This window comes from Scomber japonicus, chromosome 19 (assembly GCF_027409825.1).
Source record: "Scomber japonicus isolate fScoJap1 chromosome 19, fScoJap1.pri, whole genome shotgun sequence".
In the NCBI taxonomy this organism is placed as follows: Eukaryota; Metazoa; Chordata; class Actinopteri; order Scombriformes; family Scombridae; genus Scomber; species Scomber japonicus.
In genome coordinates this window covers 5,769,254-5,782,431 of record NC_070596.1, presented here as the reverse complement: position 1 = coordinate 5,782,431, position 13,178 = coordinate 5,769,254, and the positions used below count along the sequence as shown (strand labels likewise).

The 13,178-nt window shown below is 41.2% G+C and overlaps 2 protein-coding genes across 2 annotated transcripts; both read right to left on the bottom strand.

Annotated features, from left to right (window-relative positions):
• Positions 1 to 5,578: 5,578 nt before the first annotated feature.
• LOC128380103 (tripartite motif-containing protein 16-like) lies at positions 5,579 to 7,197 on the bottom strand. Its single transcript, XM_053339800.1, has one exon. The coding sequence runs from the start codon at positions 7,195 to 7,197 to the stop codon at positions 5,590 to 5,592; it is 1,608 nt and encodes a 535-aa protein (XP_053195775.1). The 3' UTR covers positions 5,579 to 5,589.
• A 3,469-nt stretch (positions 7,198 to 10,666) lies between these two features.
• On the bottom strand, positions 10,667 to 12,277 carry LOC128380102 (tripartite motif-containing protein 16-like). Its single transcript, XM_053339799.1, has one exon. The coding sequence runs from the start codon at positions 12,275 to 12,277 to the stop codon at positions 10,667 to 10,669; it is 1,611 nt and encodes a 536-aa protein (XP_053195774.1).
• Between the last annotated feature and the right edge of the window lie 901 nt (positions 12,278 to 13,178).

Here is a 13,178-nt window from a genome sequence, read left to right as displayed (position 1 = left end):
ACCTCTCAGAGAAAGTGAATATCAAATAGTTTTTCCAGTCCTTGTCTTCACTTGCTGACACGCACTGAATGCACTTTAACACTTTACTGTGTGTTGGTTACACCCAAAGGAGGGGTTATCTATCTCAGATATGCTCCAGAAGGAGGAGCTCTATGAGCGAGTCTGCACCTATTTACAACATGAAGTGAAGAGATTGACACATTCAACTTTCTGCTTACACTGCAGAGATAATGAGTTACATTTAAGATCAAAGTGTGGACCTAGTCCTCTCAGCATTTAATCATTGTTCTAAATGATCATGATTAAACAGATATACTCCATACACCAATTTCACCATTGAATAATAATATTGTATCATTCTAATATTATATATGAATAATACTGTTGTTCATCAGCATCAATAATTCATAAATAATAAAGATCATGACAACTTCATAGTCCAGTTGTAATGCTTTCCTCTACATCCATTGTTCTTGGTGAAGATAATTTTTTCAGACTACAAAATTGAATCTTTCTATAGAATTTTGATCTATTTGTATCAATTACACTGTTTAATTCATGGTTTCTTTGACTTTTGAGAACATTTGAATAATTTCTTACACCTGTGCAGCTCACTAGCAGACAGGTATGTCAGCACAGTAGTGATCATGAAGGAAAAAGCTTTCTTGTATTTTACTGTCTGCTCTTTCGTTTTTTCCTCATTTGTTGCTTTACACCCACGTATGCTGAGTATCAACAGAACTTTATGTTACAACCTTTGGACCCTGAAGCCCTGAATAAATGAATTAATATAATGTAGTATTTGTTGTGCGCTGAGCCAAATGTAATGAGTCATTTTGTGTCTTTTCTTAGTTTAGTGGACTATGATAGTAGACACAGATTCATGTAGCTCTGTTATCAGCGGTGATAAGGTTGACCATATTGGAAATGTGTTGGCCATTTGTGATATTGTCTGTTGTAATTTTACTGAAAATTACATTTATTTGTTCTTACGTTTCTTCTTCAACACAGTCAACACTTCAATATATTAAAAAATAGTGGCTGCAACATTGAAACAAATGTGTAGTCATACTCTATGTGTGTTAAAACTGAACCAAAATTAATGATCCACTGAATACTTCCTGATCTTTAGGTTTTCAAATCTTGAGTCAGAAACACTGTTACATAAACAAGTGCACAAATTCATTCTTCTGTAACTCTGATATAGTTTATGAACTTAAGAAATACATGATACATTTTTAAAAGGGAAAATAGAGTTTATTCTTTTAGCCTGTAAATTCCAGTTTGCTGTTTCTATCTTTAATTTATCCAGAGACAGAGATTATAATGAACATTTTGTATCACTCTTTTTCATCCTAAAAAGATAAATCTGTACACTGTTTACACATGGTTTGTTTCAAATATTTCATGCTAAACTTACATTTATAAAAAGTTCACTTAATATAGGAAAACATACAGTAATTAAACCCTGTTACTATTTGACTCATACATTTTTTTGTTTTTTAAAGTTAACTTTAACTTTTTTTTTTCTTTGCCTACAGAAACTCAATATCTCAGCTCTGCCCTGCTGTTTGACTGACAGATGATATTTAAGCAGGACAGTGCAGAAACATTATAAGAAAGAGAGCTGAGCAACAAAGATGGAGACAAAATCAATTTACAAACAAAAAACAGATTCTCACCCATCACCTTGTTGATAAGTGTCGACTTGAGCTCACACAGTTCGACAGAATTAGGTCCTCGACTAAATCTGCTAACATAGTGTTTTTCATCAGGACAGGTCTTGGTACGAAGATCTGTCTGCACTGATGACAGCTGTAGATTTGTCTCTGATCCTCTTCATCCCAGTGGCTTTTAATACAGTTCATACAGTAGCTGTGTCCACAGTGAATAGTCACTGGATCCTTCAGTAGTTCCAGACAGATTGAACATGAGAGTTTTTCCTGGTCCAGTTTAACTGTGTGCTGCGCCATTTCACCTCTCAGAGACAACGAATGTCAAACAGTTTCTCCAATCCTCGTCTTCACTTGCTGACAGGCATTGAATGCATTTCAGCACTTTACAACATGTTGGTTACACCAAACTTGCAGATCTGTGAGAGCACATGAAGTAGGAGATGTGAACTGATGAGACAAGCTGTACTTGAATGCAGGTAGAGGAGTGTTACACTCTCCCCCCTTCCTTTTCTCTTTTATTCTTCTCCATGAGCTGATTGGTGGGTGGATCTGTGACTCTTTTCTTTTTTCTGCTTTTTCTGCTGGGCTGGCCCATGGGCTTCCTCTTCATTTGTTCTTTTTGGCCAGCTCTGATGTGGCCATAGTTTTGGTTAGTATTTGTATCATTTTCAAATAAAGAACTTTGGCAATCCTAAGTTCAGGTACAGTGTCTTATAAGTCAGTCATCAGTTAAACATGTGTAAGGTTTAGTGGAACTCTTTGAGTGAGTCAGCATGTTTTTATAGCACGTGTTTACAATGTAAAGTGAAGAGATTAAGAAATCAAACTTTCTGAATTCCAGCTAAAAATGTGTTCAGCTCTCAGTACACAACCTAAATTTACCTGCTAAGATAATAAGTCACAATTAAGGTCAAAGTGTGGATCTAGTCCTCTCAGTATTTAACCACTTAACCCACGCTGTTCCGTCTACGGGACGGGACGGATGTTAGGAGGTAGCCACACGTTCTTCTGAATGTTTTAAACACCAACCCTTAAACATATATATTCATGCCGTACATCGTTGGAAAGCTTAGATTGTCCTGATTCATTCAAGACCACTCACGACTTATATGGTTGCTCACAGCCGTAATAGTATTAGCGATTAGCTCGGCTAGCCCCTAAGCTAAGTAAGAAAAGCTATAATGCCTACATACCTTCAAAGTCTTCCCTTTATCCACAACGATCATCTTATGACTCAGCACTTTCTGTACAGCTCGCCAAATATCCATTCTTGTGAAATATGAAATCCGTTTCCATAAAACCGGAATATTTTCCTCAATAGGTCCATGTATTTAGTCCAACACGTAACGTAATAACACAAATAACAAAGCAAATACGGTCCGTTTACGTCATTTCCTGACCTGCACGTCCATCTCAGAGTACACGTGACTAGATGTTTACGACCGTGAGCCTCTTCTGCTTCTGACGACACCACACACAAGCCAATCGGTGTTTAGGATTAGGCAGTACATGTCTCCAAAGCAAATGAGGACATGTGACCGACAACAATGACGACATGGCTTTGATTGACTGCTGTTCTAGCCTATGGAAATATTCAGTGAAATGAAGTTGATAACCTTTTAGCCAATAGTCTGAGGTTTCCAACGGTGTATGACACTAAGCTATTAAGTTTGGCTGTCCATAAACAAACTCCAAGCGTAACCGGCGTGCGCCCGGTGCGTAAAAGAGTTGAACCATATATCATTACGCACACGGCATTTTGGTACACGGTTGGTTATTCTTCGACTTCACATATGACTTATACCAAAATAAACAGATAGATAGATAGATAAATATGGCCAAACAAAAAAATATGGTTATATGTAATAATAATAATAATAATAATAATAATAATAATAATAATAGGGCGTCAGCTTTCATTAGAGACCAAGATTTTGATTGTAGGCAAAGGGGATGTGAAGTTATAGGTGTTTGTTTGTGGTTATACAGCTTTGGTAACCAAGTGTCCATTTGGAGTCTCCAAAAAGGACCTAAGGAAAACGCATGGACATACCTGTTGAAAAACAATTCTGAAAAATTCATCTTTTGGTCTTTTGACTCCAAATTTGGACTGCATGAAGCCAAGACCTGTGGCCTCATTGTGTCTATGTCCTGCTGAGAGGTCCCTGAATGTCTGTACACATGTCATTGTAAAGGCGAACCTATGGGCGAGTAAACAACCCCATCATTGTAACCTCTGCCACTCTTTGTCAGTAAGTCACAGAATCACACAGACACTTTTACAAGAATCCTGAGAGTGTTTCCTTTCCAATGATACCAGACACATCTCTGAGTCTCAAACTATGTGGGTTCTGTGCTGCTCACAACTTGGGCATGTCGTTTAGGCTAACAGCATAAAAAACAGGGGCGTGTGTTAAGTGATTAAATCATTGTGTTCTTGGTGAAGAGAAAATTGTCTGACTGACTACACAAATTAAATTTTCTATAGAATATTGATTTATTTAAAGCAATTACATTTTTTTAAAATAGACTTTGTACTTTCTATTAATATGATCATCAGTTCAACTCATGATGTGAACTAGTGAAGTCAGGTGTTATTTAAACATGCAGCCTTGGTTTCCATGTCAAACAGGAAATACTGTAAATGTCAATTTAAGTTTGCTCCTTCAGCTGAAATCTCTCTCTGAAGGTTTTTGACTCCATGAAAAGTCTCCAGACAAAAGCTTCCACACAGCAGCTTAGTCTTCTGTTATCATACTGAGAGGATGAGCTGCAGTTGTGATAGTGTCTGTGACAATCTGACTGTGAACTACATTTTTTTGTTATGAAGTTTATTCTTCAACATAGTCGACACTACAATATGTTGAAAGACATTAGCTGCAACATTGAACCAAATGTGTAGTCATACTGTATGTGTGTTAGAACTGAACCAGCATCAAGAAATATTGTACATATTAATGATCCTCTGAATACTTCCTGTTCTTTGTGTTTTTCAGTATTAAACCATGTTTATTAAACAAGTGAACAAACTCATTCTTCAGTAACTCTCATATAATTTATGGAATTAATAATGACAAATACATGACTAAATCAATTTTATTGAGTGTTTTAATCAGTAAATTCCAGTTCAGTGTTTCTATCTTCAGTTCAACCACTGTGGAGAAACTGATCAATGCTGTAATGATTATCATCATGATAATAACTTCTTCTTTTTTTCTTTTTTAACAAATACACAATATACATAAGATCAACTATAATAATAACCTACTCCATTAAGGTCCATGCAGTAGAACAGAAATGCAAATATCAACCAGATAAACTATATAAACCTGCCAGCTTACAAGTTTCAACACAAAACTAAATGTTCCTACAGAGTTTGTTTTTTAAAGAAATCTAAAAAATTAGAACATTTGTAAAATGTTGGGTTACATTTCATTAAAGTTCAGGTAATATACACAAATACTCTATACTGTTTAGAAAGATAGAGAGAAACAGAGAGAGGTTACAATGCACAATTTTAGTATCACTCTTTGTTTCCATGCTTTGACCCTGTTAACTCATGTGTTTGTTTTCAATAGTTCATACTAAACTTACATTTCTGAGAAGTATTAAAGTTATTTATTACTATTTTACTTAACAGAGGAAAACACATTCAATAATTACACCTTGTTACTATTTAGCTCACATAGATGTTTTTGTGTTATCTATTTAATTCAAGTTTTTTAACATTATATTTTTTATTCAGAGCAACTCAATAACTCAGCTCTGCCCTGCTGTTTAACTGATAGATGATACTTAAGCAGGACAGTGCAGAAACATCATAACAAAAATAACTGAGCAGTAAAGATGGACACCAAATCAATTTACAAACCAAAAACAGATTTTCACCCATCACCTTGTTGATAATAAGTGTCTATTTGAACTCACATACTTCAAGTGAGTAATCATAAACATAAACACTGAATCCAGCATAGAGAGGCTGAGTGAATGTGGTCTGGACTCTGTGGAGGAGAGTCATGGTGTCAGAGACGTTGTAGAAGGACAGAATACCTGCACTGTGATCCAGATACACTCCTACTCTGGAGGACGGAGAGCCTGAGATGGAGGTTCTGACTTTATTATGAATTAATTCATATTTATCACCGCTACACTCTAAAGTCCAAGACCTATCATTTGTTCCTAACCTACTTTCACCTCCTGTTCTACTAATATCCTTGTATGTGACTGCTATGGCTGCATAAATTACCTTATTTACCTCCCAATAACAGCGTCCAGTCAGACTCTCTCTACTCAGGACCTGCTGTTTTTCAGTGAATCTGTCACAGTGATGAGGATATAACTGTTTTTCTCTCATCACTGTTGCTTTCTTGTTCCCTTCAGACAATAACAGCCGTATGTGTGCTGTGTTTGGATCCAGTGTGACTTGATGAGAGTATTGTAAGAACTCATTTCTGGTCTTGGGCTCTTCACTAAAAATGTCCTGTAGTTTATCTCTGAGTTCTGACACAGCCATAGTCACACTGTTAAAGTACTGCAGAGGACAGGGTTTGATGCTGGGTGAGTCTGTAGATTCACTGAGTTGTGACAGTGAGGGGTAGTTGTGCAAAAACTGGATGTGATCCTTTGTGAGGGAGAGCTGTTTCAGTTCAGTATCTTTCCTCTTCAGATCAGTGATCTCCTGCTGGAGCTTCTCCTGAAGCTCTTTGACTCGACTCACTTCAGTTTTCTGCCTGGATCTGATCTGCTGCTTCACATCAGAGCTTCTTTTCTCAATGAGATGGATCAGCTCATTGAAGATCTTCTCGCTGTCCCTCACTGCTTTATCAGCAGAGTTATTAATATTCTCCATCTCCTGCTGAAGCATCTTCACATCTTTCTCTCTGTCCTGGATTCTCTGCTGGACTTTTTGCTGACTAGCCTTTAGCTCTCTCTGCTTCTCATTCCTCTCTGCTGCAGCTGAGACTTTGTTGTTTCCTTCATGTTCATCCATGGAGCAAAGATAACAGATCAATTGCTGATCAGTGCGACAGAAAATCTTCATCACCTCATCATGATGAGAGCAGATGTTCTCCTGAAGCTTCTTGGAGGGGTTGACCAGCTTGTGTTTTTCAAAGGCAGGAGATTCATAGTGAGGCTGGAGGTGTTGTTCGCAGTAAGAGACCAGACACTGCAGACAGGACTTGACAGCTTTCAGTTTTCTCCCAGTACAGACATCACAGGCCACATCTTCAGGTCCAGCATAGCAGTGATCAGCTAGAGCAGCTTGGAGTCCAGTCTTCTTCAGGTCCTCCACTAAATCTATTAACATAGTGTTTTTCATCAGGACAGGTCTTGGTATTAAGGTCTGTCTGCACTGAGGACAGCTGTAGATTTGTCTCAGATCCTCTTCATCCCAGTGGCTTTTAATACAGTTCATACAGTAGCTGGGTCCACAGTGAATAGTCACTGGATCCTTCAGTAGATCCAGACAGATTGAACATGAGAGTTTTTCCTGGTCCAGTTTAACTGTGTGCTGCGCCATTTCACCTCTCAGAGACAACGAATGTCAAACAGTTTCTCCAATCCTCGTCTTCACTTGCTGACAGGCATTGAATGCATTTCAGCACTTTACAACATGTTGGTTACACCAAACTTGCAGATCTGTGAGAGCATATGAAGGAGGAGATGTGAATTGTCGAGACAAGCTGTACTTGAATGCAGGTAGAGGAGTGTTACACTCTCCCCCCTTTCTTTTCTCTTTGATTACCTGCAGGTGTTCTCTATGAGCTGATTGGTGGGTGGACCTGTGACTCTTTTCTTTTTTACAGCTGTAAAATGTTTTCTTACATTTAATCAAAATTCAAGCAACATACATACATACTATATACTGTTTAGAAATATAGAGAGAAACAGAGAGAGATTACAATGCACAATTTCAGCATCACTCTGTTTCTATACTTTGACCCTAAAAGATAAACATGCACTGTTAACTCATACGTTTTTATTTTCAATATTTCATACTATAATACTTTTCACAAGTGTAAATAAAGTTATTCATTATTATGTCACTTAACAGAGGAAAACACATTCAATAATTACACACTGTTACTATTTGGCTCACACAGATTTTTTTGTGTTATCTATTTAATCAAGTTTTTTTAACATTATTTTTTTTTACCTACAGCAACTCAACTTGACTGTGCCCTCCTGTTTGACTGACAGATGATATTTAAGCAGGACACAGTGTTGCCAACTCCTCAGTAAGGAAAGTAGCTATTGGCTGTCCTAAAAGCCGCTAGAAGTCGCTAAATGACGTCATTGCCTAATTTGCATATTTACCATTTGCATGTTATTGTAATGGACACTGTAGGAGAGAGAAATAACATCTTGGGAGAGACAAAAAGTGAGTTAAAAAACCCTAAATATGTTAAGAACTACAAATTAGCTTTCTTATGTTGATTCTTGGTTTGTTTGTATTAAATGTAAATCAATTTTGTTCTGTATTGTTAAATGTTAGAATATCAAATTGAATCAAAAGACTGTTATGCAGGGTGGATGCGGAGTGGTGTGGGTCTCCTCTCTGCTCTGACTGCAGCTGTGTGAGGCTACTGTGAACCTGACCGCCTGTGAGTGCTTTGGGACAGGGGAGGGGCTCACGGCAGCACCCACTACTCGTTGAGGACAGTAACGATACGTGCTTCCACTTCAGAGTCTCCAATAACACCAGAAAAAGTCGCTAGATTTGTCGCTAGTCGCTTTTGAGGAAAAAAGTCGCTATGAGGGTTTGGAAAGTCGCCAGATTTAGCGAGAAAGTCGCCAAGTTGGCAACACTGGCAGGACAGTGCAGAAACATCATAACAAAGAGAGCTGAGCAACAAAGATGGAAACAAAATCTATTTTTTGGACTCCTGTTCTGTTATTGGACTTCTGTTCTCGTCACAGATTGTCCATAACGAACACCATATTCAAGCATAAGGGTGTCCATATGTGCACTTGGCACCAGGACACCCTAGGCCGCAGTTCAATGATTGACTTTGTAGTCGTGTCATTGGACTTGTGGCCGCATGTCTTGGACACTCGGGTGAAGAGAGGGGCGGAGTTGTCAACTGATCACCACCTGGTGGTGAGTTGGCTATGATGGTGGGGGAGGATGCCGGTCAGACCTAGCAGACCCAAACGTATTGTGAGGGAACGTCTGGCAGAGCCGAGAACGTCTGGCAGAGTCTCCTGTCAGAGAGAGTTTCAACTCCCACCTCCGGGAGAGCTTTGACCGTGTACTGGGGGAGGCGGGGGACATTGAGTCTGAGTGGACCATGTTCCGTGCCTCCATTGTTAAGGTGGCCGACCGGAGCTGTGGCCGCAAGGTGGTTGGTGCCTGCCGTGGCGGCAATCCCCGAACCCGCTGGTGGACACCGGTGGTGAGGGATGCCGTCAAGTTGAAGAAGGAGTCCTATAGGGCCTTTTTGGCCTGTGGGACTCCGGAGGCAGCAGGCAGGTACCAGCAGGACAAGCGGAGTGCAGCTACGACGGTCACTGGAGGCTAAAACCCGGACATGGGAGGAGTTGGGCGAGGCCATAAAAAACGACTTCCGGACAGCTGCGAAGAGGTTCTGGACCACCATCCAGCATCTCAGGAGGGGGAAGCAGTGCATCGTCAACACTGTGTATGGTGAGGACAGTGTGCTGCTGACCTCGACTCGGGATGTTGTGGATCGGTGGAAGGAATACTTCCTCAATACCTCCTCAATACCACCGACACGCCTTCTGGTAAAGAAGCAGGGCCTGGGGACTCGGGTGTGGGCTCTCCTATCTCTGGGGCTGAGGTCGCTGAGGTGGTCAAAAAGCTCCTCGATGGCAGGGCCCCAGGGGTGGATGGGATCCGCCCTGAGTTCCTCAAGGCCCTGGATGTTGTGGGGCTGTCATGGTTGACACGACTCTAAAGCATCGCGTGGACATTGGGGGCAGTGCCTCTGGATTGGCAGACTGGGGTGGTGGTCCCTCTTTTTAAGAAGGGGGCCCGGAGTGTGTGTTCCAACTATAGGGGGATCACACTCCTCAGCCTCCCTGGTAAGGTCTATTCGGGGGTGCTGGAGAGGAGGGTCCGTCGGTTGGTCGAACCTCGGATTCAGGAGGAGCAGTGTGGTTTTTGTCCAGGCCGTGGAATGGTGGACCAGCTCTACACCCTCTGCAGGATCCTTGAGGGTGCATGGGAGTTTGCCCAACCAATCCACATGTGTTTTGTGGACCTGGAGAGGGCATTCGATCGTGTCCCTCAGGGAGTCCTGTGGGGGGTTCTCCGGGGGTATGGGGTATCGGACCTCCTGATGCGGGCCATCCATTCCCTGTATGACTGGTGTCAGAGCTTGGTCCGCATTGTTGGTAATAAGTCGGACTTGTTTCCAGTGAGGGTTGGACTCCGCCAGGGCTGCCCTTTGTCACCGATCCTGTTCATAATCTTTATGGACAGAATTTATAGGCGCTGCCAAGGTGTTGAGGGGCTCCGGTTTGGTGACCTCAGGATTGGGTCACTGCTTTTTGCGGATGATGTGGTCCTAATGATGGAGCATGAGAGCTGAGCTGAAAGGCAAAACTCTCGATTTACCAGTCGATCTTCGTCCCTACCCTCCTCTATGGTCATGAGCTTTGGGTAGTGACCGAAAGAACAAGATCGCGGGTACAGGCGGCCGAAATGAGCTTCCTCTGTAGTGTGGCTGGGTTCATCCTTAGAGATGGGGTGAGAAGCTCAGTCATCCGGGAGGAGCTCGGAGTAAACCCACTGCTTCTCCGTGTTGAGAGCCAGATGAGGTGGTTCAGGCATCTAGTTAGGATGCCAGGAAGAGCTGGTCAAAGTGGCTGGGGAGGGAGAGGGAGGTCTGGACTTCCCTGCTTAGGCTGCTGCCCCTGCGACCCGACCCCGGATAAGCGGAAGAAGACGGTACGGTATGGTACAAAAAAATCAATTTAGAAACAAAAAACAGATTCTCACCCATCACCTTGTTGGTAATAAGTTTCTATTTGAGCTCACATACTTCAAGTGAGTAATCATAACCATAAACACTAAATCCAGCATAGAGAGGTTGATTGAATGTGGTCTGGACTCTGTGGAGGAGAGTCATGGTGTCAGAGACGTTGTAGAAGGACAGAATACCTGCACTATAATCCAGGTACACTCCTAGTCTGGAGGATTTAGGACCTGAGATGGAAGTGATGACTTTATTATGAATTAATTTATATTCATCACCATCACACTCTAAAGCCCAAGACCTGTCATTACTTCCTAATGTACTTTCATTTCCTGTTCTACTAATATCCTTGTATGTGACTGCTACTATGGCTCCGTGATGTTCCTTCTCCACCTCCCAATAACAGCGTCCAGTCAGACTCTCTCTACTCAGGACTTGCCGCTGTTCAGTGAATCTGTCACAGTGATGAGGATATGATTGTTCTTTCATCATCACTGTTGCTTTTTTGTTCCCTTCAGACAATAACAGCCATATATGTGCTGTGTTTGGATCCAGTGTGATTTGAACAGAGTATTTTAAGAACTCATCTCTGGTCTTGGGCTCCTCCCTGAAAATGTCCAGTAGTTTATCTCTGAGCTCTGACACAGCCATAATCACACTGTCAAAGTACTGCAGAGGACGGTGTTTGATGCTGGATGAGTATGTAAATTCACTGAGTTGTGACAGTGAGGAATAGTTGTGTAAAAACTTGATGTGATCCTTTGTGTGTGAGAGTTTTTTCAGTTCAGTATCTTTCTTCTTCAGATCAGTGATCTCCTGCTGCAGCTTCTCCTGAAGCTCTTTGACTCGACTCACTTCAGTTTTCTGCCTAGATCTGATCTGCTGCTTCACATCAGAGCTTCTTTTCTCAATGAGATGGATCAGCTCATTGAAGATTTTCTCGCTGTCCCTCACTGCTTTATCAGCAGAGTTATTAATATTCTCAATCTCCTGCTGAAGCATCTCCACATCTTTCTCTCTGTCCTGGATTCTCTGCTGGACTTTTTGCTGACTATCCTTTAGCTCTCTCTGCTTCTCATTCCTCTCTGCTGCAGCTGAGACTGTATCATGTTCTTTATGTTCATCCATGGAGCACAGATAACAGATACATTTTTGATCAGTGCGACAAAACAAATCCATCACCTCATCATGATGAGAGCAGATGTTCTCCTGAAGCTCCTTGGAGAGGTTGACCAGCTTGTGTTTTTCAAAGGCAGGAGATTCATAGTGAGGCTGCAGGTGTTGCTCACAGTAAGAGACCAGACACTGCAGACAGGACATGACAGCTTTCAGTTTTCTCCCAGTACAGACATCACAGGCCACATCTTCAAGTCCAACATAGCAGTGATCAGCTGGAGCAGCTTGGAGTCCAGTCTTCTTCAGGTCCTCCACTAAATCTGCTAACATGGTGTTTTTCACCAGGACTGGTCTTGGTGTGAAGGTCTGTCTGCACTGAGGACATCTGTAGATTTTCTTCTGATACTCTCCATCCCAGTGGCTTTTAATACAGTTCATACAGTAGTTGTGTCCACAGTGAATAGTCACTGGATCCTTCAGTAGATCCAGACAGATTAAACAGGAGAGTCTTTCCTGGTCCAGTTTAACTGTGTGCTGCGCCATTTCACCTCTCAGAGACAGTGAATGTCAAATAGTTTCACTTACAAGAGAAAAGCTGATCCAGATATACAATCCTTGGCTTCACTTGCTGACATGCATTGAATACATTTCAGATCTTCACAGCATGTTGGTTACGCCTATCTGTAAACCCGCAAGGAAACGTGTCCTGATAGGACAGGCTGCACTTGAAGGCAGGGAGAAGAGGGGGGCGTTAACTAGCTCAGATACAGTCCAGGAGGAGGAGCTATTTGAGAAAGTCAACATGTATTTATAGCACCTATTTACAACATAAAGTAAAGAGATTGAGACATTAAAATATCACTTAACACGTATTCAGTTCTCAGTAAAAAACCTATGTTTACCCTGCTAAAATAACAAGTCATATTTTAGGTGAAAGTCATAAATGAATGGACCTCACTCAGTGCAAAGATGCATTCTCATGTTTAGCTGGCAGCTTCATCAGCAGTGGTAGTTGCATAGCCAGGACAGTAATAGAACAAGATGTGACTGCCAGATATCCACCCCTGCCAGATAACACTGCTGTAGCCTCATGTCAGGAATCATTCGCCTCACAGACAGTATGGATAATAGGAATGATTACAGTGACTAACACTTTAAGCAAACATATGGCATATGAATACAAATCAGCTTGGAAAAAAATAGAATCCAGCTGAACTTGGTGTGCTTGCTGTGCCATTTCAACTAACAGCCTTTGATTAATTAATGGAAGATGAATAGTTTGGACTTGGAATGTGTTTACAGTCACCATACAACAAGAGAATGGATTTTAAACATCAAAAACGTGTATTGCTCATAGCACATAACTGCAAACTTACTGCAATGATGAATATTTCTATGATGTCCACTCCCAGTGCTCTCATCAATACAGTAATTAATAATTAAA

What these genes read in the sequence shown, in the direction of transcription:
- LOC128380103 (XM_053339800.1), bottom strand. Translation starts at nt 7,197, where the DNA reads ATGGCGCAGCACACAGTTAAACTGGACCAGGAAAAACTCTCATGTTCA.
- LOC128380102 (XM_053339799.1), bottom strand. Translation starts at nt 12,277, where the DNA reads ATGGCGCAGCACACAGTTAAACTGGACCAGGAAAGACTCTCCTGTTTA.